Source organism: Periplaneta americana, chromosome 4 (genome assembly GCF_040183065.1).
Source record: "Periplaneta americana isolate PAMFEO1 chromosome 4, P.americana_PAMFEO1_priV1, whole genome shotgun sequence".
NCBI lineage: Eukaryota > Metazoa > Arthropoda > Insecta > Blattodea > Blattidae > Periplaneta > Periplaneta americana.
In genome coordinates, this window is record NC_091120.1 from 23,083,838 (window position 1) to 23,108,140 (window position 24,303).

The 24,303-nt window shown below is 36.2% G+C and overlaps 1 protein-coding gene across 2 annotated transcripts in view; it reads left to right on the top strand.

Moving 5' to 3' along the window:
- LOC138697595 (fatty acid hydroxylase domain-containing protein 2) overlaps window positions 1-24,303 on the top strand; it is an 85,898-nt gene that overhangs the window by 19,617 nt on the left and 41,978 nt on the right. Inside the window, exon 1 of one of the 2 annotated variants that reach the window (XM_069822969.1) lies at window positions 7,911-8,396. The exons of the other annotated variant lie outside the window; for it this stretch is intronic. Coding sequence (XP_069679070.1) covers window positions 8,345-8,396 — 52 coding nt within the window. The 5' untranslated portion in view covers window positions 7,911-8,344. Of the gene's footprint in view, window positions 1-7,910; window positions 8,397-24,303 lie in introns of those variants that run through there. 2 annotated transcript variants of the gene reach the window in all.

The following is a 24,303-nucleotide window of genomic DNA, read 5'->3' on the forward strand; positions in this document are numbered from 1 at the left end:
GTGTATATGTCCATCTACCCGTCTATCTGTCTGTGTGTATGTCCAACTACCCGTCTATCTGTCTGTGTGTATGTCCATCTACCGTCTACTTGTCTGTCTGTATGTTCATCTACCCCTCTATGTCCGTCTATCTGTCTGCCTCTTTGTCCGTTTACTTGTCTATCTGTATGTCCATCAACCCGTCTACCTGTCTGTCTGTATGTCCATCTACCCGTCTACCTGTCTGTCTGTCTGTCTGTATGTCCATCTACCCCTCTATGTCCGTCTATCTGTCTGTCTCTATGTCAGTTTACCTGTCTATCTGTATGTCCATCTACCGTCTACTTGTCTGTCTGTATGTCCATCTACCCCTCTATGTCCGTCTATCTGTTTGTCTCTATGTCCGTTTACCTGTCTATCTGTATGTCCATCTACCATCTACTTGTCTGTGTATATGTCCATCTACCCGTCTACTTGTCTGTCTGTATGTCCATCTACCCCTCTATGTCCGTCTATCTGTCTGTCTCTATGTCCGTTTACCTGTTTATCTGTATGTCCATCTACCGTCTACTTGTCTGTGTATATGTCCAGCTACCCGTCTACTTGTCTGTCTGTATGTCCATCTACCCCTCTATGTCCGTCTATCTGTCTGTCTCTATGTCCGTCTACCTGTCTGTCTGTATGTCCATCTACCCCTCTATGTCCGTCTATCTGTCTGTCTGTATGTCCATCTACCCATCCATCTATCTGTCTGTCTGTCTGTTTCTATATCCGTCTACCTGTCTGTATGTCAATCTATCTGTCTACCCGTCTACCTCTGTCTGTCTGTCTGTATGTCCATCTATATGTCTATCCGTCTACCTCTGTCTGTCTGTCTGTATGTCCATTTACCCGTCTACTTGTCTGTCTGTCTGTCTGTACGTTTGTTAGTCTGTCTGCAATAATTTTCTTCATTTATTTCTTACTTTCGTTCATTCATTAGGTCTATTCTTTGTGAACATAAATATGTTATATAAAGTTATACTGATTGATTAATTATTTAGTGTCCAACGATTATAAACTATTTTCTCGCTACTGATGCTCACTTGATCGCAGCAGACGCTGACAATGACCCTGGCCGTTGGCCTTGGTGATGTCGACCTTGGTTACTATATTCACAAATTCGCATTATTTTGCGTGGTGCTGTGTTCCGCCGGTGTCTAATTTGCTCTTACGGCTCAGAAGAAAAGTTTGAGACCGGAAACAAGAAAGGACCTCACCAGTTCTGGAGATGACTAACAATGAAGCCGAAACTAGTCAACAGTCAACTAATTTAAATTTCCAGCTTACTTAATTTAACACAAGAAAGTTATTTCCATAACGAAACTTAAGCGATAAAAGTGTGTAATTTATTGTAATGATAAGAAACATCCGTTGAGTCCACCGCTGTGGACTAACGAATTGCCTTCCTGACCGTGAAACCAGCGGACCTGGATTCGAATCATGGTTGGGATAAGTTACCTGGTTGAAGTTTCTTCCGGGGTTTTCCCTCAACCCATTAATAGCAAATGCTGGGTAACTTTGGCGCTGGACCCCGGACTCATTTCGCCGGCATTATCACATTCATTTCATTCAACGCTACATAACCATAGCAGTTGACAAAGCGTAGTAAAATAACAAATTAAGAAAAAAACATCCGTTGAACTCAAATTACTGAGAAAGTATCGTCGCATTTAAGCTCACTTAAATGCCGTCGACCTGGGCCGGGATCGAATCCGCAACCTCGAGCACAGAAGGCCAGCGCTATACAGACTATGTTACTCAGGCCGACAAAGTACAGGGACATCATTTTATTTTTACTAACATTTCTAATATTAACCTGGCTATACCTTTGCATCAACGATTAAGAACCTGAAACACCGTTTGCTAACTCCTTCCACGACTGGAGTTCAATGATACTGGCGTAATATACAAACAAATCACTTTACTAGGTATAGGAGGGAAGAAAAGTAGTTCATCCATTTACGTAAACTAGGAAATATTGCGCTTTTGAGTTTGATAATCTTCATTAGGTTTTTGTTTAATCAAAGTACAGTACAGTATTAACAATGAGTGTTTTTACTCATGAACTGAGCTTTCCATGCGGACGTATTCATTATGCAGTGTATATTATACTGTCTATATACATTAGCGTACACTATAGAGAATGAAGTTAAATTGAAAAATAATCATAATATGGATATTTAAACACATTTTTTAAAATGGTGGCTGTTCATTTCGATACAGGCTTCAGTTCTAATGTGCATATTATCGCACTATAGACTACTGTACGTAATTCCAATTACCAGGTTCGTACTTCGTATCAGTAACTCATGTTGAAATATTTCTGTACGTACTCTATAAAAGAGACCTTACGTACTGTAAATTCAATCTTCATTTCTGCCCGATCCGAAAAGATAAAATTACTCAGACATGCTATCTACTGTCCGTCCAAGTGGTTACGTCGCAGCGTCGTAGGAAGGGAGGAAATCACGTGACAGTTAATTACTTAACGAGGTCCTTTTATTTAAGTTATTTTAAACAATTGTATGGGTATAATATTACGTAGACGTCCAATTCCTAACAGAAATTAATGTTCCCAGAAAAGAGCTAAGACACCCCAGCCACTAGCATTTACAGAGAGGCGAATAGAAACAGGTGGGGGAAACCGGGATGCGAAGTAGGCAAATGGAAAATGATGCAATATTGAAAGCTCTTTCGTCACTGTAAAACGCGAACATATTTTTGGAACGTACTGTTTACTATGACCATAAGGCTACTATGACTGTATTGCGGTCTTGGATCTGTGTGGAGGACGGTTTAAAGGGGTGGGAGTGAAAAAACTCAGGTACAATAAAAATTGAAGTAAAAATAAAATGATGTCCCTGTATATGAATGGTTTTCCCAAAGCACGCTGTGAAATGTTTCATATGCGAGTACTAAATACAATTTTTTTCTCGAAAAGGAAGCAAAAACGAGCAAAATGTTCTTAAACCTTTTTGTTTGAAATATCTCAAAGAATAACCCCATGATATTACTTACGATTCACCCTGTTGATCTGTTAGGTGTATTAACGTCATAAATGTCTGAAATTCCTATGTCTGTAAGCTGATTTGTTTTTGTTCAACGACGCCAAATGAAAATTCTTTTTTCCTGTTGTACACCTCTGTGCCATGACTCAACAGCATACAGCAAACAATTAAATAAATACGTATTACTAAAACAAAGCATAGCCTATCAGTAGATTGACTCAGCGCGACTCAGTGCGATTTACAGTAACAGCTTTATGAGTCAGCCTGTATAACACACGCTCAGGAGTTAAGAACTTATGCGGAACATACACTATCCGTGACTCAGAATTGGGAAGTTACGCTTAAAAATATTTTCTACACAAAACATAAAATGCGCAATTTATGTCTTAATAGCCTTACTAATAAATTGTGTATAATTTTTATACCAGACTTATGCGGAGTTGAGACAGAAAACTTTACTAATAAACCAAGCATAAGAGATGGATGTATAAGCAGTGTGTAATTAACTATTCATGGGATTTCTTTTGCCCCCTGTTTAAGCGTTGTATACAGAGAAATAAAATGACCGTCTTTTAACAGCTGTTCATATCGATTTCATTTTATGATGATGGTTGCTTTGTAACCACAGAAGAGCAGATCAAAGAGCACAGAATAATTAAAACAATATTGCTATAACTGTACTCTTTGATAAAAAGTATAGCGTGGTAATCGATTGCATTATCGATACTTAGCGCAACACACTAGCGCACACTATCGGATGAAATAAAGAATCTCAGTTATTATGTTACTTTCGTAATAAAATAATGACGCAGTTCTAGAACAGTTGTAATGTTATACATGACCATGGGTGGGCAACTCGTGCTCTCAAACTGTCAATACAACCTCAATCAGGTGGAACGAACTCTGTTCTAGCTGCAGTAAGTGTATGCGGTTCTTGAAAGACGTAAGTTCGCTCGAGTCTGAAATAAGCGGCGGCTCGTTATGAATGAAACAGTAAAATTCGATCAGACCGTTCCTTTTTTATTCACGACTGGAGAAAGAAGTACTTTTTTATTAAAAAGAAAGGTATAGCTATGTATCTTATATTATGTTCTACTACACTTTTTACGCATAAAATTTTAATATCAGAAGACATTTTAAAAATGTTCGCTTTTCCCCTGTTTAAAAAATGGCCGCCTTAATAGCTTCATTTTATAATGATGGTTGCTTTGTAACCACAGAAGAGCAGATCAAAGAGCACAGAATAATTAAAATAATATTGCTATAACTGGCCTCTTTGATAAAAAGTATAGCGTGGTAATCGATTGCACTATCGATACTTAGCGCGACACACTAGCGCACACTATCGGATGCAATAAAGAATCTCAGTTATTCTGTTACTTTCGTAATAAAATAATGACACAGTTCTATAACAGTTGTAATGTTGTACATGACCATGAGTGGGAAACTCGTGCTCTCAAACTGTCAATACAACCTCAGTCAGGTGGAACGAACCCTGTTCTAGCTGCAGTAAGTGTATGCGGTTCTTGAAAGACGTAAGTTCGCTCGAGTCTGAAATAAGCGGCGGCTCGTTATGAATGAAACAGTAAAATTCGATCAGACCGTTCCTTTTTTATTCACGACTGGAGAAAGAAGTACTTTTTTATTAAAAAGAAAGGTATAGCTATGTATCTTATATTATGTTCTACTACACTTTTTACGCATAAAATTTTAATATCAGAAGACATTTTAAAAATGTTCGCTTTTCCCCTGTTTAAAAAATGGCCGCCTTAATAGCTTCATTTTATAATGATGGTTGCTTTGTAACCACAGAAGAGCAGATCAAAGAGCACAGAATAATTAAAATAATATTGCTATAACTGGCCTCTTTGATAAAAAGTATAGCGTGGTAATCGATTGCACTATCGATACTTAGCGCGACACACTAGCGCACACTATCGGATGCAATAAAGAATCTCAGTTATTCTGTTACTTTCGTAATAAAATAATGACACAGTTCTATAACAGTTGTAATGTTGTACATGACCATGAGTGGGAAACTCGTGCTCTCAAACTGTCAATACAACCTCAGTCAGGTGGAACGAACCCTGTTCTAGCTGCAGTGTGTGTACGGGGTTCTTAAAGACGTAAGTTCGCTCGAGTCTGAAGTAAGCGGCGGCTCGTTATGAATGAAACACAGTAAAATTCAATCAGTTCATTCCTTTTTTATTCACGACTGGAGAAAGAAGTACTTTTTTTTATTAAAAAGAAAAGTATAGCTATCTATCTTATATATTATGTTCTACTACACTTTTTACGCATAAAATTTTTATATCAGAAGACATTTTAAAAATAAACATGGCGAAATTTTGATAAAGTAATACTGTATGGATCTACAAGAGAGAAAGTTTTAGAAGAGCTAAAGAGAAAAGTTGGATATCAACAAGGTGAGACCGATATCACATGTCAGCACGTTACGCGTGAGAGTTACAGAATTGGGCGACATATGATCGACCAGCTAAGAGTTTTGTAGATATGTTTAAAATGAGGCAGTATCAAGCGGAACATAAACAACTTTCCCACTTTCCTTCACTAGAAACTGTCGTGAAGAGTAATGAAGAAAATCTTATCAAATATATGGCTCTTCTTCAAGACGTTACAACAGAATTCACTGGTAGGTTTGGAGAGATAGTGACAATGGACAAGGAATGAAGTGTTTCTGCAATCCTTTTTGGTTTGCAACCGATAGAAGCTCCTGAAGAAGTTTGAATTGGTAAATCTACAGAACAACACGCCACTTAGAGTTTCTGTGAATTCAGGAATCTAACTGCTCGCTATGCTGCCTAAGCCAGAATTTCCAAATCTACGCTTATTTACCTCCTGTCTAGTAACTATATTTGCTTCTACATAATGCTTCCAAATTTGAACCAGATTTTTATGCAAGAAGGAAGTGTCTAAACTTTATACGTAGGCCTACAGATAGTTCATAAACCGTAAAAGGAGAATGACATAATTACCTTCAGTTCACAGCATCGTTCCGAAGCGTTCAGTAATAGTTTAATCAGCGATTTTGAAGTTACTAAAGAATCTGTATTAAAAATAAAAGTTGAAGACATGTCGTACGCAGGAAGACCTTTGTAGGCCTATAGTATGACGAACTTTGCTTATTCCTACAAAACTTGAAAATGAAAACTGCGCAGAATGTTAGCATCTGACTCCATAATTTTAAAAAACATAGTACAGAATCTTCAAGCACATAAAAGCGTTTGTAAATTATTAATTTCATTCCATGAAAATGAGTTGTTTTGTCGCATAGAAAATCGTGTAAAATATTAGTTTTTCTAGGCGACGTAAATAAATTGTAATTTACGTAAAATATATACACACAGTGTATCAGAAATACTTTGACAAACCTTGGGGGCATGTTCCTCACAACAAAACAAGAAAAAAAGTTCATATCAACATAATATGTCTGAAAATCCTTAGTTTTATAGTTATTAATGAAAGAACATAATGAAACATCTGTTAGATAGCTCATTCGTTAGGCCTATCTCGTGAAATCAAATGCATGCGTGCGTCGTAGATCATAGTAAGAACCTTATGGTGGGGTTAAGTGAGCTAGCTAGCAGCAAGTGGAAGCATAGCTAGAGAGGGAAGCTTCTCTGCCCACTTACTGCTTCCCCTCATGAGCAGGTAGATTTCACGAGATAAGCAATGGCATACATCATGTTTTAATTCTCTTTTGCTTTATTGTGAAATTTACCTCACTTTATAGTGCATTTATAGTTTCCACACATACAGTAGGCCTACATATAAGATACGTAATATACATGTATTTGCTGTTAATATGACGTAGGTGTGAACAAATGAACACTGAACACACACAATATTATTATTGATAAAGACATTTTAATTTCAATTAACAAAAATATTGTACTTTTTCCCACAATAGGTAGCAAAGGGTAACTCTTTGTTTCATTTGAGAAAAATCATAAACTAGCTCGTCTATTATTTTTTAAGCGTTTATAATAGTACATTATGCAACGAGCCTATAATAGTAGTAATTAAGACGCGAGTATGTTTGTTTATGAAACGAGCGCAAGCGAGTTTCATAATTTTCATACGAGCGTCTTAATTACCATTATAGGCAAGTTTCATACGACTTTTTATGCTCGACCACATTTCTAACTTGAAATTATTCATAAGTATTCATATTATGGTTATGTAAGTGAGGAGCGGAACTGACCTGAATTGTGAGATGTGCGCAGACGCGAAAGTATTGATTTTTTCCGATGCACGAATGTCATTGACCTTGATATAATCTAGAGAATAACATGAACATTAGTCTTGATATAACCTGGAAATTGATTTAGAATTGAAAAACGAGATGACAAATTGAATTTATTTGAATATTATTTACTATTAACGCTAATTATTATAGTAACAGAACATAACCTTCTGCGACAGTATTGGATTTCCAGCCTCCGTGACTTTTCGATAATTGTCTTTCGATTGCATATCCGAGAATAATCGATACTTGCGGTTTTATAATGGTACAATGGTGATTTCTCATTGGCTGAACAACTGAATTATAATGAATAGGTGTACTTTAATGAGGTGCATTAAAGGGCTACTACCAGGTGTATAATTACTACATTTCGGCATGGTCGAGCATAAAAATATTAAAAGAACAGTTCTCACATTTTTAAAGTACTCAATTCAGATTGTTTAAATCTTAAACTCAGGAGAGGGCAATTACCCTACCCTGCCTCCCCCCCAAATGGCGCCTCTAACTATTGTCAGTTTCCCCACCACGGGATTTATGCTCATACCTATGGAGGGGAAAATATGCTGCATCTTTATTCAACACTACTTGGACTTCTGCTAATAAACCTTGTTGTGTTCACTGTAGCGTTTGTGATCGTCTTTACACTACTTGCATCAAGAAGTCTAGCGTTCGAATTCAGTCATGTACATCCAAGACGTCACGATTACCCCGACTTCGTGAAATCCAGACTCGTCCCTCTTCCAAGAGCGCAATCCTGACCACTCACTGTTGAGAGTCGAGCATTTAACGATAGATGGCTGTTGAATTAGTGCCTCAGGTTGTTAGTAAACCGCATTGTGTGTTGCGCACATCGTAAAGTGAATCGGCTGGACAGTTTTTGACAGTGGGTGCGTGTGAAATCCAATGCAAAACCCATGCTGTTATCTGTAGCTGTGCTGATAGTTGATATTGTAGCATTGTGGTAGGTCGTAGTTGAGTACATCCGTACTTGACAGCGGCACGACAGACCGGACAGTTGGTAGGCATCCGCTCAGCTGATCGCTCCAAAATGAAGAGGCCTAGCAGTCGGAAACGCAGTAAGAAAAGAAATGTAGACAAAGGTGAGTGTTTGCTTTCAAGGAATTATTGCGGCATTGGTATTTTGTTCTACATGTTTTGTAAATAAGGATTGTCATTACCAAGGACATGCGACATGCGTCTTTGTTTGCGAAACTATTTTAGACCACAAAAGACTGGGATAGAATTTTTATACTGCGTTTCGTTGCTGTGTAGGTTCGACCCACGGGCGATTTGCCAAGATATTCCACACCTTTGTCCACCTTGCTTTAGTACAAAATTTTAAAACTATATACATTATTATTATTATTATTATTATTATTATTATTATTATTATTATTATTTTTATTGTGCCGGTATTATTATTATTATTATTATTATTATTACTACTATTATTATAGATAATGTCATTGACATCATTTCCCGATTCTTAATGCTAATAACAGTGTTTTTTTTTTCTGGCGGAACGCACCGGAACGTCGTCCCGGCACCTTTTTGTTACATTTTTCATCGAACCAAGAAATGTGTTAATATGTTTCTAACATAACTTTACTTTGAACTCCGATTATTATTTATTTATGTATTTAACCTCTACCAGGAGATTACAACTACAATATTAAGAATACAATTACAATTATAATTAATATTAAATTTACAGATACAATAAAAATCAAAGTACTAAAAGATTAACTGATTAATAAAAGCTAGACAGTTTATTGTAAAAGTTAAGAAGAGAGAAGCATTTCTTTTATTGATTAAGTACAAATTAAACCTACTCTACGCAGTAAGAAAATGCTTAATAAGCTTGCTTTTGAACGCTACTAAATTCCGACAGTCTCTGATGTCACTGGGTAGGGTATTCCACAAGCGCGAGAGCGAGATTGTGTATGATGATGAATATGATGATGTCTTATGTGTTGGTATTATTATTATTATTATTATTATTATTATTATTATTATTATTATTATTATAGCCTAGATAATGTCATTGACATCATTTCCGATTCTTAATACTAGTAACAATCAGTGTTTTTTTTCTAGCGCAACGTCGTCCCGGCACCTTTCTGTTATATTTTTCATCGAACCAAGAATGTGTTAATTATTATGTTCAGGGTTGCCATAAACTTTGGAACTTAATTAAAACATCCGTTCATTGTGCAAAAATTGATTTTTATTGGAAGTAAAATAATTTTTCAAAGAAATTAACACGATATTACTTGCTTCTTTTTTCATAATCATACCATTCATATTTCTCAGATTTGCTCACAGCCTGCATGCTGGATGGATATCTTTGTACATATTATGTACAAAGATATTCATCCATCCATATATTATATGTAAAATTCAGAATATGCCATATTCAAATTATAGTGGCACTGCAATATGCTTTCTCTAGTGTCTATGCTTAACCGATTTCTTTCATCAGTCCATTGTGCTGCCATCAGAGAAACTTTTTGTTCAAGATTTGCATTGTGAGCAGGCACAGCGAAAATATACTGACAGATTTCCATACTGTTCTGTATGGTTTACAGTCTCAAAAAATTTAAGCCACTTGTCTTGAACTTTTCCGCTTTCCCATTGATGAACACCGAAGTTTGTACTCACAAAGTTTTTCAAGCAAACAAACTGATCAAACACTTCAGATTCTGAAAGCTGAATGTCTCTCCTATATCACTATTTAAAGTTTTCAACAAGTTCGGCTAAATCACACAATAGATATACTGTAATAACCTTAAAATACAAAGAAGCTCTAAACCAACTCAAAATCGGGACATCTGACCGTCCTGAATGCATTTGTCGAGACACCGGGACAGTAGACACAGAAGGGTTACAGTCCCGGAAAACCGGACAAATGGCAACCTGATTATGTATCTAACATAACTTTACTTTGAACTCCGATTAGGCCTTGAAAGTCTTAAAGCTGGACGAAAATAAGGTTGAAAACGACAAAATTTCCACTGGTTGATAATCATCTTCTCATTCGTATAATATATTCTATACATTTCCACCACCTTTGTTTCCAGAAGAAAAGCACTGCTAACAACGAAGCCGTCTTGTCGGACGTGGGTTCAGATCTCTCTTGGGTTGATTATATTATTCTTTTTCCAAAGTTTTCTTCGACGTTAAGACGAATGTAAAAGTTGTCTCATGATGAAAACTTGATACTCGTCCCACCAAAATACCACATCGCAGTCACTAGTCGTGACGCTAGATATCCACACAGTTGATACAGTGTCGTTAAATGACCAATATAATAACCATAATAATAAATTACTATCTTATTACTTAACTTACATATGGCTTTTAAGGAACCCAGAGGTTCATTGCCGCCCTCACATAAGCCCTCCATCCGTCACTATCCTAAGCAAGATTAATCCAGTCCCTAGCATCATATTCCACCTCCCTCAAATCAATTTTTATATTATCCTGCCATCTAAGTCTCGGTCTCCCCAAAGGTATTTTTCCCTCAGGCCTTCCAACTCAGACTCTATATGCATTTGTGGATTCCCCACACGTGCCCTGCCCATCTGAAACGTCTGGATTTAATGTTCCTAATTATGTCAGGTGAAGAATACAATGCGTGCAGTTGTGTTATGTAACTTTCTCCATTCTCATGTAACATCATCCCTCTTAGCCCAAAATATTTTCCTATGCACCTTATTCTCAAACATCCTCAACCTCTGTTCCTCTCTCAAAGTGAGAGTCCACCAGTGGCGTAGCGTCAATGTAAGCTGAAAAGCTCAGCTTCCCCAGTTAATAATAATTTCATAATAAACCTGCAGTTTATGAACAAAATTATTTATTAATTTTAATAGAGTTTATATTTATGCGTTAAATATTGTGATGCGGCAGCTCAGGATGATTTGTGATGCAGCAGTAAACAAGAAGCCTGCACACACCAGCTTCCGAGCAGACTGGTTTCTTTCACTCATTCTTCTGTGTAATCCACTCCGCAGATTTTCCATCCCTTTCTAACTAACCTACCCTGGTCGCAAGGCACGGAAGAAGCTAGCTTTTACATTGAAAGTTTCCGAGTTATCGCTTTCGTGAATTGTGTTCAGTTGAAGTGTTAATGTGCATTGCGGATGATATAATACGTAATGAGCGAAATAACAGTTCCTGACACCAATTTACTTGAATTTTTTAGGACAATTCTATTATCAAGACTGACTTACGAACAAAAGTGCGATTTAAAAGACAAATGACCGTGTCTATTTCTTATACATATGTGTAAACCATGAAATCATATTTTACCACTTGAGGTCATGCCTTATTGGTGTTACGAAGTTCCAACCAATCTTCGGACTGCTGACTTGACATTGACTACTATTTATTTTAAGACTATATTTTTGTAATACGTTTTCTCATATGTACATGAAAGACAACTTGAGTTAGCTTCCCCTGCTCAAAATTTCACGCTACGCCACTGGAGTCCACTGTCTTATATTAAGCTTATTTAGCCGTGAAATGAGCGGGTTCGGGTTGAAATCCTGGTTGGGACAAGTTACCTGGTTGAGGTTTTTTCCGAGGTTTTCCTCAACCCATTAAGAAAAAATGCTATGTAACTTTCGGCGCTGAACCCTGAACTCATTTCCGTGATACTATGAAGACTTAGATTCGAAAATAAATTTAAAAATGACTAAATTTACACAGTAGTATTACATGCCATTCAAACTTGTGTGCTATGACGTCTTTAAATTTTCCTCCACACTTCACAACAATGAATGAAACCCTAATTTCATAGTTCGTAATGTTGAATTTAATTAAATTTGTATAAATGTTCACAATATTGTGCAGCAGAGTGGGAATGAATGCAAATCCAGTGAAACCTCTCTGAAAGACCACTACTATTAAGAGACCACCCTTCGTAGGGACCGATTTTTCTTAGAACCTATGTATCCCCATGAAACAAATGTGTTTTTACCTCTATTTAAGGACTACTCTCCACGACCACCGAATAGTCATTGAATAATCGTTTTCTTATGGACTCGAACTCGTGACCTCTCAATTAACATTATGTATGCTGTTTAAGCTCTTGAACTATCGGAGTTCCTGGGGAAAGTGGGAAGAAAGTAGATACATTACCGTTAACTAAAAAGGTGGCAGACCTTAATTGTCGTTGCTAGTAATTCGGCAACCTTCGAATGTTACATTATTTAACTTCACTATACTTCGTTTTACATCATTAACTTTTATCAGAAATAGAATTATCAAAATCAGTGACCCCCAAAAACATGCCCTCTCATTATTAGTAGTTTTTTCTTGTCTTTATCAAATATCAAGGACTTTCAGATTGGTACTGACTGACGTAGGCTTAATACAAAATATGTTAACGCATGTCATCGCTCTAATTTGTGGGCTTAAGTATTGTCCAAACTTAGGCGCTGTTAATGTGGGCCTACTGCTAAATAGGCTGCACCATTGCCAAGAGGTCATCGCTCTTTCCTGTAATCTTAGGAAGGTGACACACAGTTTACACTGCTGGTAAGGCGGAGTCTTGAAGTCGTACAGAACCAACAGCAATACACGACATTAAGATAATTATATGGATCATAATAATAATAATAATAATAATAATAATAATAATAATAATAATAATAGCAAACTGCCCCCCCCCATTGAGGGTAGCCCTTACGGACTCAGTATATCCTCAAAAAAATTATTATACATATGTAAACATAGATATTAAATTTTAAAGAAGGGAAACAAAGAAAAGGGTGTGAAAAATTACAATTGCTAATAATGTGGCACCATGTGATTAATTAGGATTTGGCAGGATTTTTTTAACACAGTTATCACAATGTCATCCCTCAGAGATGTTGGCAGAGCAAACTGCCGTCGAAATTCTTCGAAAAAAGCTGGTATAGTCCCTCGAGCACCTATGAGCAAGCCGAATACCTCAACGTGAATGAAGGCATATTTCAGCTTCAAATAGTTGACTGTAGGCTCATAGATCGAGTTCTTCTCAAGGTGGACCTCGACTGACTGATGACATTCTACTTCAAAACGTATCGTGGGGTCCACAATGATGCCCTGTTTAGTGTCAGCATTGTACGCTAAAATATCTACTCGTCTCGTTGACCCATTTTCAGCTAGACAGGAGATTTCTTCTCCTACTATCCAGCCCTTATTTCTTAATGTGGCAGCAATTTTGGATCGTACAAGATGATGTCTATAGCTCCTCAAGAGCAATCCCTGTTCACAGAATCCCAAGACGTGTGCTAAAGTTTCAATCTCCGGGCAGCCATGTCTGCACCGGGTACCGTCGAGAGATCTGCCGGGAACGGAACGAACAGCTGCTAAATTTGCTGTAATTTTCAGGCTAGATATCCATTCACTAGTCGAAAGTCCTTTCTTGTTTGCAATCCAACTGTTGGCGGCTGTTACTTCGCTATACATCTCAATAGGAAAGACTGGAGAATGCTGGTGTGCAGTGAAATACCTGTCCTTGGGTAGAACACTATGAATGAATGAATTAAATTTACCACTATACAATCATAAACGAACTCGTGTTATTTTTGTACTAGTAATGCAGGGATCAACGCAATGAATACCAACATATGAAGTGCGAAATTGACAAAGTGACTGTTTATTTAAACATACTTCTTTATTTGAAAACTACATAAAATTAAGTTTAGATTCTCACAAATATGTGAAGGCAAAGGGAAGATATTCCGTTAAAGAGATTCACTGAAAGCACGGATTCTATAATCGCTTACGACTGTGATATTTTTATAGGACTATCACGGGCAAAACAAACGTACCCTCTTAGATCTCTCTAAGTACCGTACCAATGATTGTTAAACACTGGTCTGTTGTAAAAAAGTGTATAAAATTCAATTAAAGCTTCAAGTATCGAGTCCAAAGAATTTTGGTTAACTAATGTTTAACTTACTGTAGCTACAAGAATCTGTCACGGTCTCACATAATTACAAAATGCATCGAGAAACTCAGGGAAGCGTGTTCAGAGTCTCTTCTACTGTTCTCCAACCAGGAGATCAATCGTGAAAGGAATGTGCTTACTATTGCGTCATCTATTGGAACGAAGTAGATAGACGATATTACCGTTATAACGTTAGTTTAAAAACCATGCGCTCTCCTCCATATGTTATTTCCTGTATGGAGAGATTAAAGGACCAGGAGATTAACCGTGATCTAATTTTGTAACTAGGGTAGTATCAATATGTGTGATCAATGTTATGGTTTGTGCTGTGAGAGCTAGCCAATAGAGATAAGAGTATCCACGTGTGTGACCTTATGACATCTTATGACCTCGACATTCATTCACACCATTATCCTGCTTCGTCTCAGTCCCCGAAGACTTTCTCGTGGTTGGAGTACAGTAGCATAAATATGTGGTTAAATATGGAATACAAACAGTTTTAAAACAATAACAGTTTTTCAGTTCAATAAAATTAGTCAGAAACCATTTCAAGAAACAACATTATGTTATAATGAAATTTTCTTTAATTTATACCTCTCAATACTGCGTACCTCTTATTGACGGACAGTTTAAATTTTCCCAGGAATTTTACACATGCTCTAATGGAAAAGTAACTGCTTAATAGCGGATATTCTCAATAAAGGATGCAGACACCTAATTACGCATGCAAAAATTTTAACAATTTTCAATAGGGGATAGACTGTATATTCTAACAAGCCCCCTTTGTCATAATTCCTCACATCTACTCAACTGCTATCGAGTGTAAGTGGACTGTTAGAATTACCATCGCTGATTAGTGATAATTAGTTGTCGTAGAAAGGCACCTAGAAATTAATTCTAACAATGTGAAAAAAGGCAAACAATCTTTTTCACTATTTTTAAGCTCTGACCATATTCATATTAAAATTTCAGCACGTTCTATGGATTTATTAAAAGAAAAAAACATTAAATCCGCTCAAGCTATAATTAAAATTGGTCTTAGAATACATTTAAGAGTTTTGGGTAAAGATAATGGAATAATACAAAACCAGTGCACTTAACTAAAAAAATCGATAAATATGAAAATAAAAGTGTTTTCATAACTTCAAAACCAAATACGTATCTCATTTGATTCATATAGTATTGGTCTCATTCAAATTTATTAAATTCTACTGATTTTTTCGCTAATAAATACTTCCCATTTCCGAAATGAGTTCGTTGAAGGAAAGTTTCGCTGTATTTTGAACGTCTAAGTTAATATCGGGCATTTTTTAATTTTAATAACAATGTTTTTCCTTACTTGCAAATGGCTTTTAAAGAACCCGGAGGTTCATTGCCGCCACCAAATAAGTCCGCCATCGGTCCCCATCCTGAGCAAAATTAATCCAGTCCCTAGCATCATATCCCAACTCCCTCAAATTCTTTTACTATTATCCTCCCATCTAGGTCTCGGCCTCTCCAAAGGTATTTTAACTAACACTCTGTATGCACTTCTGGATTCACTCATACGTGCTACATGCCCTGCCCATCTCAACTCTTAAATTGACAAAGTATCCTATAGGATACAACAGGTTAATAGGCTACATGCTATAATTTTAATAGAACAATAGGAAAAAAATTGGTAGGAAAATTAAAATTTCACAATACTATAATATTGTACAACATATAAAAATATGGACATTGCGATAGTTGTTTTCTTCACGGTCCGACAAAGTTTAATAAACTAGTGTGAGAAATGAAGCTTTGCCAAGTTAAGGGTTAACCAGGGCCGGGAAACAGCCACTCTCGGAGAGCTTAGCTTCTCCCGCTACAGTTGCTGTTGTACGCAGATACCCATGCTGACTGCTCTGTTTACAATACGAGTTTCCCACACCTGCTCTTATCCTCTGTTCCTCTCTCAAAGTGAGAGTCCAAGTTTCTCAACCATACAGAACCGGTACTGGTAAGTAACTTCTTCTAATTTTAATTTGTACGCAGATACCCATGCTGACTGCTCTGTTTACAATACGAGTTTCCCACACCTGCTCTTATCCTCTGTTCCTCTCTCAAAGTGAGAGTCCAAGTTTCTCAACCATACAGAACCGGTACCGGTAAGTAACTTCTTCTAATTTTAATTTGTACGCAGATACCCATGCTGACTGCTCTGTTTACAATACGAGTTTCCCACACCTGCTCTTATCCTCTGTTCCTCTCTCAAAGTGAGAGTCCAAGTTTCTCAACCATACAGAACCGGTACCGGTAAGTAACTTGTTCTAATTTTAATAAATTATTAAGAAATATGTTTGTTAATATTGAACACGTAAAATAATAGGTTTCGAGCGTTTCATAACGACTTTCTTGTTTAAGTGGGAATTAATTTCCTGACAGCTTACGCCTCCCAAAATCTGGTGGTCACTGCTGCTACAACACATTTCCTCTATCATCATAGTTATTACCAAGCTGAACAATGCTTAATACATAGAGATTCTGTTATCTTAATTGGAACCTTTTCAAAGAGTAGTTTGTGCATTCATGGGATAGGCGTCGTCCTTAAATGGAAATGTCACACCTAGCATACAAATACAGTACATTGGTTACAATAACAGAGCTTTTACTTCCACCTTTAAACTAGAGTACTTATCATGAACCAGAACCACCGACGTAGACTACACGTTAGCGTCATTTGCCTATTTACCCGGAACTGCTCTGGGGCGTGAGTTCGATTCCATCTTGGACTCACTACCTGGTTGCATTTTCCCCAACCATAAAGTTACAATTCCATCGACGCTAAAATGTAACCTAGTAGTTGATGCAGCGTCGTTAAGTAACAGCCCAAAAAACTTGGTTACTTTTTTAAAATAAATGTCAGACAAAGGAAAACAGGGGTACTCATCAAAATGAAATTATATCCTAAGAATAAATGTCTAAATAATTTAATATAATGCTGTGTATATACAGAACGTAACCAAAAAAAGTGGGCAAAACTTCAGATATGGGTTCTTCATTGTGTAGAAGAAAAAATGGTTTTATCAACATGAGTCCGGAAATGCTTGGTTTCTCAGTAGGGCTTGCAAGTATGATCGTAGTGCACTGCAGCATGTTTGTTTACTGGAATTATTATGAAGCATTCTGTTTACATCACCTTAGATGAACTGTTCAAAAATGCCCACCTCTTGCCTGAATACAGACCGCAGTTCGTCTCATTGGGCCATATTCATAGACATTCTTAGCGCGGGCTTCCGGTGGATGATCAGCGAACTAAAGGCTGTGTGATGTATCTTGTCTCATTGTGAAAAGAGAGAGAAAGGAGATATGTCTTACTTCGTCTATGTTGTTATGGCGATGGGGGAGTGGAGCGGTGCCGTTCATCCATCCAGTGGCGGAAGGGACTAGTTGATACATTTTGTAGCGCAAAATAAAATAAAATATCTCTCTTCATACTGTGTAGTTCCGTCACTGAGCTTGTCTTTCAAGAAACTGAGTTCCGGCAGCCTGTACAATAACAAGATTTTGAAAGTAATCCTGAAAATTTACAACCCTCCTATAATCTCCACCCTCATTTGAAGGGACTTGGTTTTATTGCTACTGAGACAAGATAAACCTTATCAGGTATAACGTTTTTCGTATTCTTAAACCAGTGTTAGCGATATGATATGATATGATATGATATGATATGATATGATATGATATGATATGATATGATATGATATGATATGATATGATATGATATGATATGATATAACATTGTTACTTCTTTCTTTTAGACATCATCCTGATTGTGCTGTATTTTCAAAATTGTCTCATAATAATCTCTTTCTATTATCTAATATTATTTGAAATATATTAACATTCTATGTATTTTAGCTTAATTCTGCTTCACAGTTTATTTCAGTGTTTAATTAATAGTTCATAGTATTTTGTTGTTTAATTCGTAAATAACTCTTGTATACATGTAACTCTCATCTAAATCAAATTGTTGAATTCTTTGTGTTCATGCATATGTATATACTCTTTTTGCTGGTTGAGTGGAAGAGAAGGCCTTACGGCCTTAACTCTGCCAGCTAAAACAAATCATTATTATTATTATTATTATTATTATTATTATTATTATTATTATTATTATTATTATTATTATATGATATGATATGATATGATATGATATGATATGATATGATATGATATGATATGATATGATATGATATGAATCCTGTACAAATAATCAGTCGATAGCCGGGGATAGTTTAGCACGCTCGTAGCGCGAGCTAGCGAAATGTCTATGCATAGCACCCATCCGAACATGCTCCCTGGCATATTTCTTATTGTCGTATAACGAACTGTAAACAGAATGCATCATAATAAGACGTAAGTACTTGTGTATCTTGGGGTGCAAGTTTTGAGAAATTAGTTGTAATACGTTGTTTAAAAATAAAATGAAGATATAAAATAGTGTAGAACTCAGTTTTGACATGCAATTTTTACTGTTTTTTTTTCTCTCCATTGTGCATGTTTTGTCTTATGACAGTGCATGAATGCATAGGTTTAGGATTTGATACTTACTTACAAATGGTTTGTAAGGAACCCGGAGGTTCATTGCTGTCCTCACATAAGCCCGCCATCGGTCCCTACCCTATGCAACATTAATCCAGTCTCTACCATCATATCCCACCTTCCTCAAATCCATTTTAATATTATCCTCCCATTTACGTCTCGGCCTCCCCAAAGGTCTTTTTCCCTCCGGCCTCCCAAATAGCACTCTATATGCATTTCTAGATTCGCCCATACGTGCTACATGTCCTGCCCATCTCAAACGTCTGGATTTAATGTTCCTAATTATGTCAGGTGAAGAATACAATGCGTGCAGTTCTGCGTTGTGTAACTTTCTCCATTCTCCTGTAACTTCATCCCTTTTAGCCCCATAATTTTCCTAAGTTTAGGATTTGATAGTACATGGAAATTCGGGCTCTACTTATTACTCATTAAAATGATTATTTAAAATCTGGCAAGGCTGCTACCCCTAAGTACAAACTTCTGCCGCGTAAACTGGCGTTTATTAGAAATCCCAGTAAATTTTTATTATCGTTTTTCGAGTAGCCCTACTCGAGGAAAAATGGCGAGGTCAAAATTAATTAATTCTGAAAAATTATCCGAAATGTGATAAGATTACATTCTCTCTTCATTTTAATTATTATTTTTGTTTTGATATTTTATTTCATAATAATTATTGATAAAAATATATTTGTAATCATTATCATAGCATCTATATAGGGCCTATAAGAGTTGAGACATCAATTAAAACTAACAGAAAAGCAACAATAACAATAAGAAATGAAACGTTACTTTCAACTTTTTATTGAACGAAGTACTATCACAGTCTAGTATATACAGTCGCGAATTTTGAGTTTATGAGGGTACTAGGAACAATAGTTTGTGCAGGTAGTATTTCGCATTGTCTGTAATGAGGCGATAGTAGCGATCCTAGTGGTTAGCAACTATCTATGGATGCATATTTACTACGTATTGAGCTTCGTGACTGTATATACTAGACTGTGGTACTATCGCACGAGCGAAATAAATAAGATTCGGTAAAATATAATAAAATATTTTTAAATTGAAATAATGATGTAACTAGGAACTTGAGTGGAAAATAAATATCGACTAAACATGTTGAACTATATCAGATGTTAAATATTGACATTTATTTTGTTTATTTACCATAGTCCCCGATAACATTTTACTAGGATATAAAAATGTAATGGGATTTCTAATAAACGCCAGTGTGGGCTTACATTAGTGCCAAATAGTACTGTATAAAGCTGTTATTTTTAAAATAAAAATAGGTCAATTATCATGGCCTCGTTAATGAAAGACGACAAAGAAAACAAAAGCATTTAAAATTATTTTCACAGGTGGAGCTGTACGCAGTCCCATCCCAGCAGCCACCACTGCTGCAGGACCTATTGTACAGAATTTGTAATTAAAACTTTATGGTATCAGCCGTCAAGCAGTAGTTCCAGCTCCACAGCTGGCACATGATGATGCCTGCAATAAGTTATGCAGACAAAGCATAGTGGCGCTCCTTTTCCGGGAACTCTAATGTCGTTAACCTACATAAATAACAACAAAGAACCGGTGACAGCACAGCACGTGTTTATCGGAAGTGGTTGAGATTATAGGAACATCATCGTACACGACACTTATTTACGAACTCGTTTGAAGAAACAAAGAATATACAGTTATTAGTAGCCTACCAATCACAGCAAATTAAAATTTGCATCTCTTCCCTCCTCCCTCGATTTACAGATGTCTGTAAGGATGAAACAGGAACATTATGCTGAATACATAATACATTTCCGAAACAATAAAAAAGTAATAATTCACATACAGGCGTAATAATAATAGAGGAAAGTGCCCTAAACCGGACTCCTCCCCCTAAAGCTGACCCCCGGTCTCCTGGCTCTGCATTCTCCTGAATTCTAGCAGAACTAACGATAAAAAAAATCTGTTCCTCCATTCACTGTTTGAGTCGCTTGAGAAACTTCTTGCCCCAGCAACTAAAACTTACCCTAGTGCAAACCCTAGTAACGCCGCACTTCGATTATTGTGACGTTTTGTTAAGTGACCTAAGTTCTGAATTGTCAGTCAAGTTACAGCGAGCTCAGAATATGTGCGTCAGATACGTGTGCAACATCCGACGGTATGATCACATATCACCATCCTTCGCAAGTCTCTCGTGGCTCCGACTTAAAGAACGTAGAACTTTACACTCTTTGTCTTTACTCTTTCGAATTCTGCACACTTCAACACCAAATTACCTTTCGTCTCGTTTCTCTTATCTATACTCTAACCACGACGTAAATACCAGATCACTTATCTGTGGCACGCTAAGTATACCTCTTCATAGAACATCTTGTTATTCATCATCTTTTACAATATCCACCTCGCGTCAATGGAATTCCTTGTCACAAAGTATTAGGGGCTGCAAGACAATAAACACCTTTAAGAACAGCTTAAAAGATAACCTTATTAGCATTTCACTTCAATCATACTGATTTAAACTATCACTGGCTACATTGTTACTTTTTTCTTTAGACATCATCCTGATAGTGCTGTATTTTAATTGTCTCGTAATAATCTCTTTCTATTACCTAATATTATTTGAAATATATTAACATTCTATGTATTTTAGTTTAATTCTGCTACACAGTTTATTTCAGTGTTTAATTAATAGTTCATAGTATTTTGTTGTTTAATTTGTAAATAACTTTTGTATACATGTAACTCTCATCTAAATCAAATTGTTGGATTCTTTGTAAGTTCATGCATATGTATATACACTTTTTGCTGGTTGAGTGGAAGAGAAGGCCTTACGGCCTTAACTCTGCCAGCTAAAATAAATCATTATTATTATTATTATTATTATTATTATTATTATTATTATTATAAATATTAGTTTAGGCTTCTACCACTCTGTAGCGGAGCACACACGTCGCCCGCTTCACTTCTTGCTTAGTAGTCTCCCATTACGTGTTTTGACAGTGGAAAAAGTTTTTATATTGTGCTACATTTTTCGTTTTTTCTCCTAGATATTGGGAGGTAAGCCACTCGACCTATATATATATATATATATATATATATATATATATATATATATATATATATATATATATATATATATATATATATTCTTAAATGGTAAGGTTTAAGGTTATTTCTTGTCATTAAACCGTTTAATTTAGATGTTTGGTTAAAAATCTATTGAGTTAACAAAATGTTGGCTATAGTGGCGTAAACCGGACCCCCTTCAGTTGCCTGAACCGGACCCCTTATTTTTTCATGTTTAAAGTCTACCTGTATTTGTACACACTCTTATTCTCTTGGGATTCTGTTCCAAATTTCAAGAGGATAATGGGGAAGGAAGAAACAATCTTTACAGCGTACCATTCAGGGTGAATCCAAATGAACATCTTCACTCAGTAGTTTCGACACTTCATCGAGTTTGCCAATCTTAAAAAGGAAAAACCTGTGCTGTTGCTCTTGGATGGCCACTTTAGCCACACACAGAATATTGATATGATCAACTTGGCAAAAACAAATCATGTTACCATTGTGTCGCTGCCACCCCACTCTTCACGCAAACTACAACCTTTGGACAAAATTTTCATGGGTCCCCTCAAAGTTCACTACAGCAAGGAAATCAGGAAGTGGTTAAGGCACAATGAACGTGCTGTCAGTGGACGTGCTGTCACTACAGCAGGAAATCAGAGCTTTCCAGAGAACAGAGAAGAATGTGATGTGAACAAACCCCAAGTTATTTGACCCAAATCAACCATCAACATCTTCGGCAGGTCAGGGTATTTCTCTGTCATCAGCTACACTTGAGGATCCTCAGGGTTCCACAGCTTCTAAGACAAGCCCGTTTGATATCACTCCCATTCCAAAATTAAAAAAAGAGGTTCTCGAATAGGGGGCGAAAGACCTGCAGTTCTACGGTCATCACATGTGCGTCTTATAAAACCCAATTGGTGGAAGCTAAAAAAGCTAAAGAAGCCCTGGAAGCTGAACAACAAGCATGGAATCGTGCTCAAGGACGCAAAAGCAATCGCGGCCAGGGACGTGGTTCAGCAGTACAGCCTTCAAGAAAAGGGAAAGGGCTCGTGAAAAGCGTCTAAATTTTGAGAAAAATGTGAAAGAATCAAGCACTGAAGATGAAAACAACGTGACCTCTGGAATATATGAATTGGATCTTTTTCTCAGGAGTTTCCTCATCCAAAGATGATGCTTGGTGTGTGTGTTTTGTGACAGCAAATTTTCGGAGGATTCTAAAGGGGAACTTTGGATCATGTGCGCTATGTGCTGGGACTGAAAAGGACATGAACATCTGCGATTTTTGTCGCTAAACGATTTAATTCTGTTGTACGTTTTGTGTAACTTTTTTAAAAATACATCCTATATCTCTCTTTAAAATCTAAAACATGAATTGTAATATTGTACCTATACTTTGTAACTAGATTATGTTTTCTCTCATTTAATACCTTTTCCCAAATTTGTTTACTGTTATTTTGATTATTTTTACAAGGGGTCCGATTTCGGCAACTATTTTTCAAATCGCCAAAGTGTAAGGTTATTGAAAATATTTGTTTTTTCATACTAATTTTTAATTATATTTTCTAAAAGTAAAATGTAAATGGTGCATAACATTATAAAGTAAATATTACATGCCTTTAAAACATAATTGTTTACAATTTTATATTTTTTAAAAATCAAAAACAAAATGGGGGTCCGGTTTTGGGCACTTTCCTCTAATAATAATAATAATAATAATAATAATAATAATAATAATAATAATAATAATAATAATAATATTGAATTTTTAATACAGTATTTCAAGATGAACGTTACCAAAGCAACAAAAAATTAAACAAAATAAAAGGATCGCGATGTTGAAAGCTATTCCTTTATGAATGTATGCCGTCTTCATTTTTGTGCAAAAATATTTTGGTAGCATGTTTTTAATGTTTATCCAACACAATTTTAACAGAAACTTAGCGATTTAAAATGGCTCCGACTTTTGAATTACTGCATACATTAGTTTAAAGTGATGTCTTCTTATTGGTGTCACTTATGAGTAGGGAGCGGGTTTCTATGTGCTAAAAATTTTAAATATATTTATTTTTTATGTGCTAAGAAGTACGAAAATATTTGGTAAAAATAAAAAAAAATATATATATATATATTTTAAATATGACAAAAATACCTTACTTAGCTTGAAAAAAAAAATGTTATTAGGTAGGCCTACTCACCAACCACACTTGAGTGCTAGTAGTTGGCCGAGAATTGCAGTGAACAACAAAGATCATCTCCAAATTCTCCATCACAAATGCATGTCGATTATCTCTGAACAACGACTTACACTGTGAAAACGATCTTTCCACATCACAGGACGTCAGACGTGCATATTTAAAGAGAGGAATGTCGCAAACACATACACTGTCAATTTCACCTACAGGCATATCCTCCAATACTTGAGCAATTTTACACATTTTTTTTTA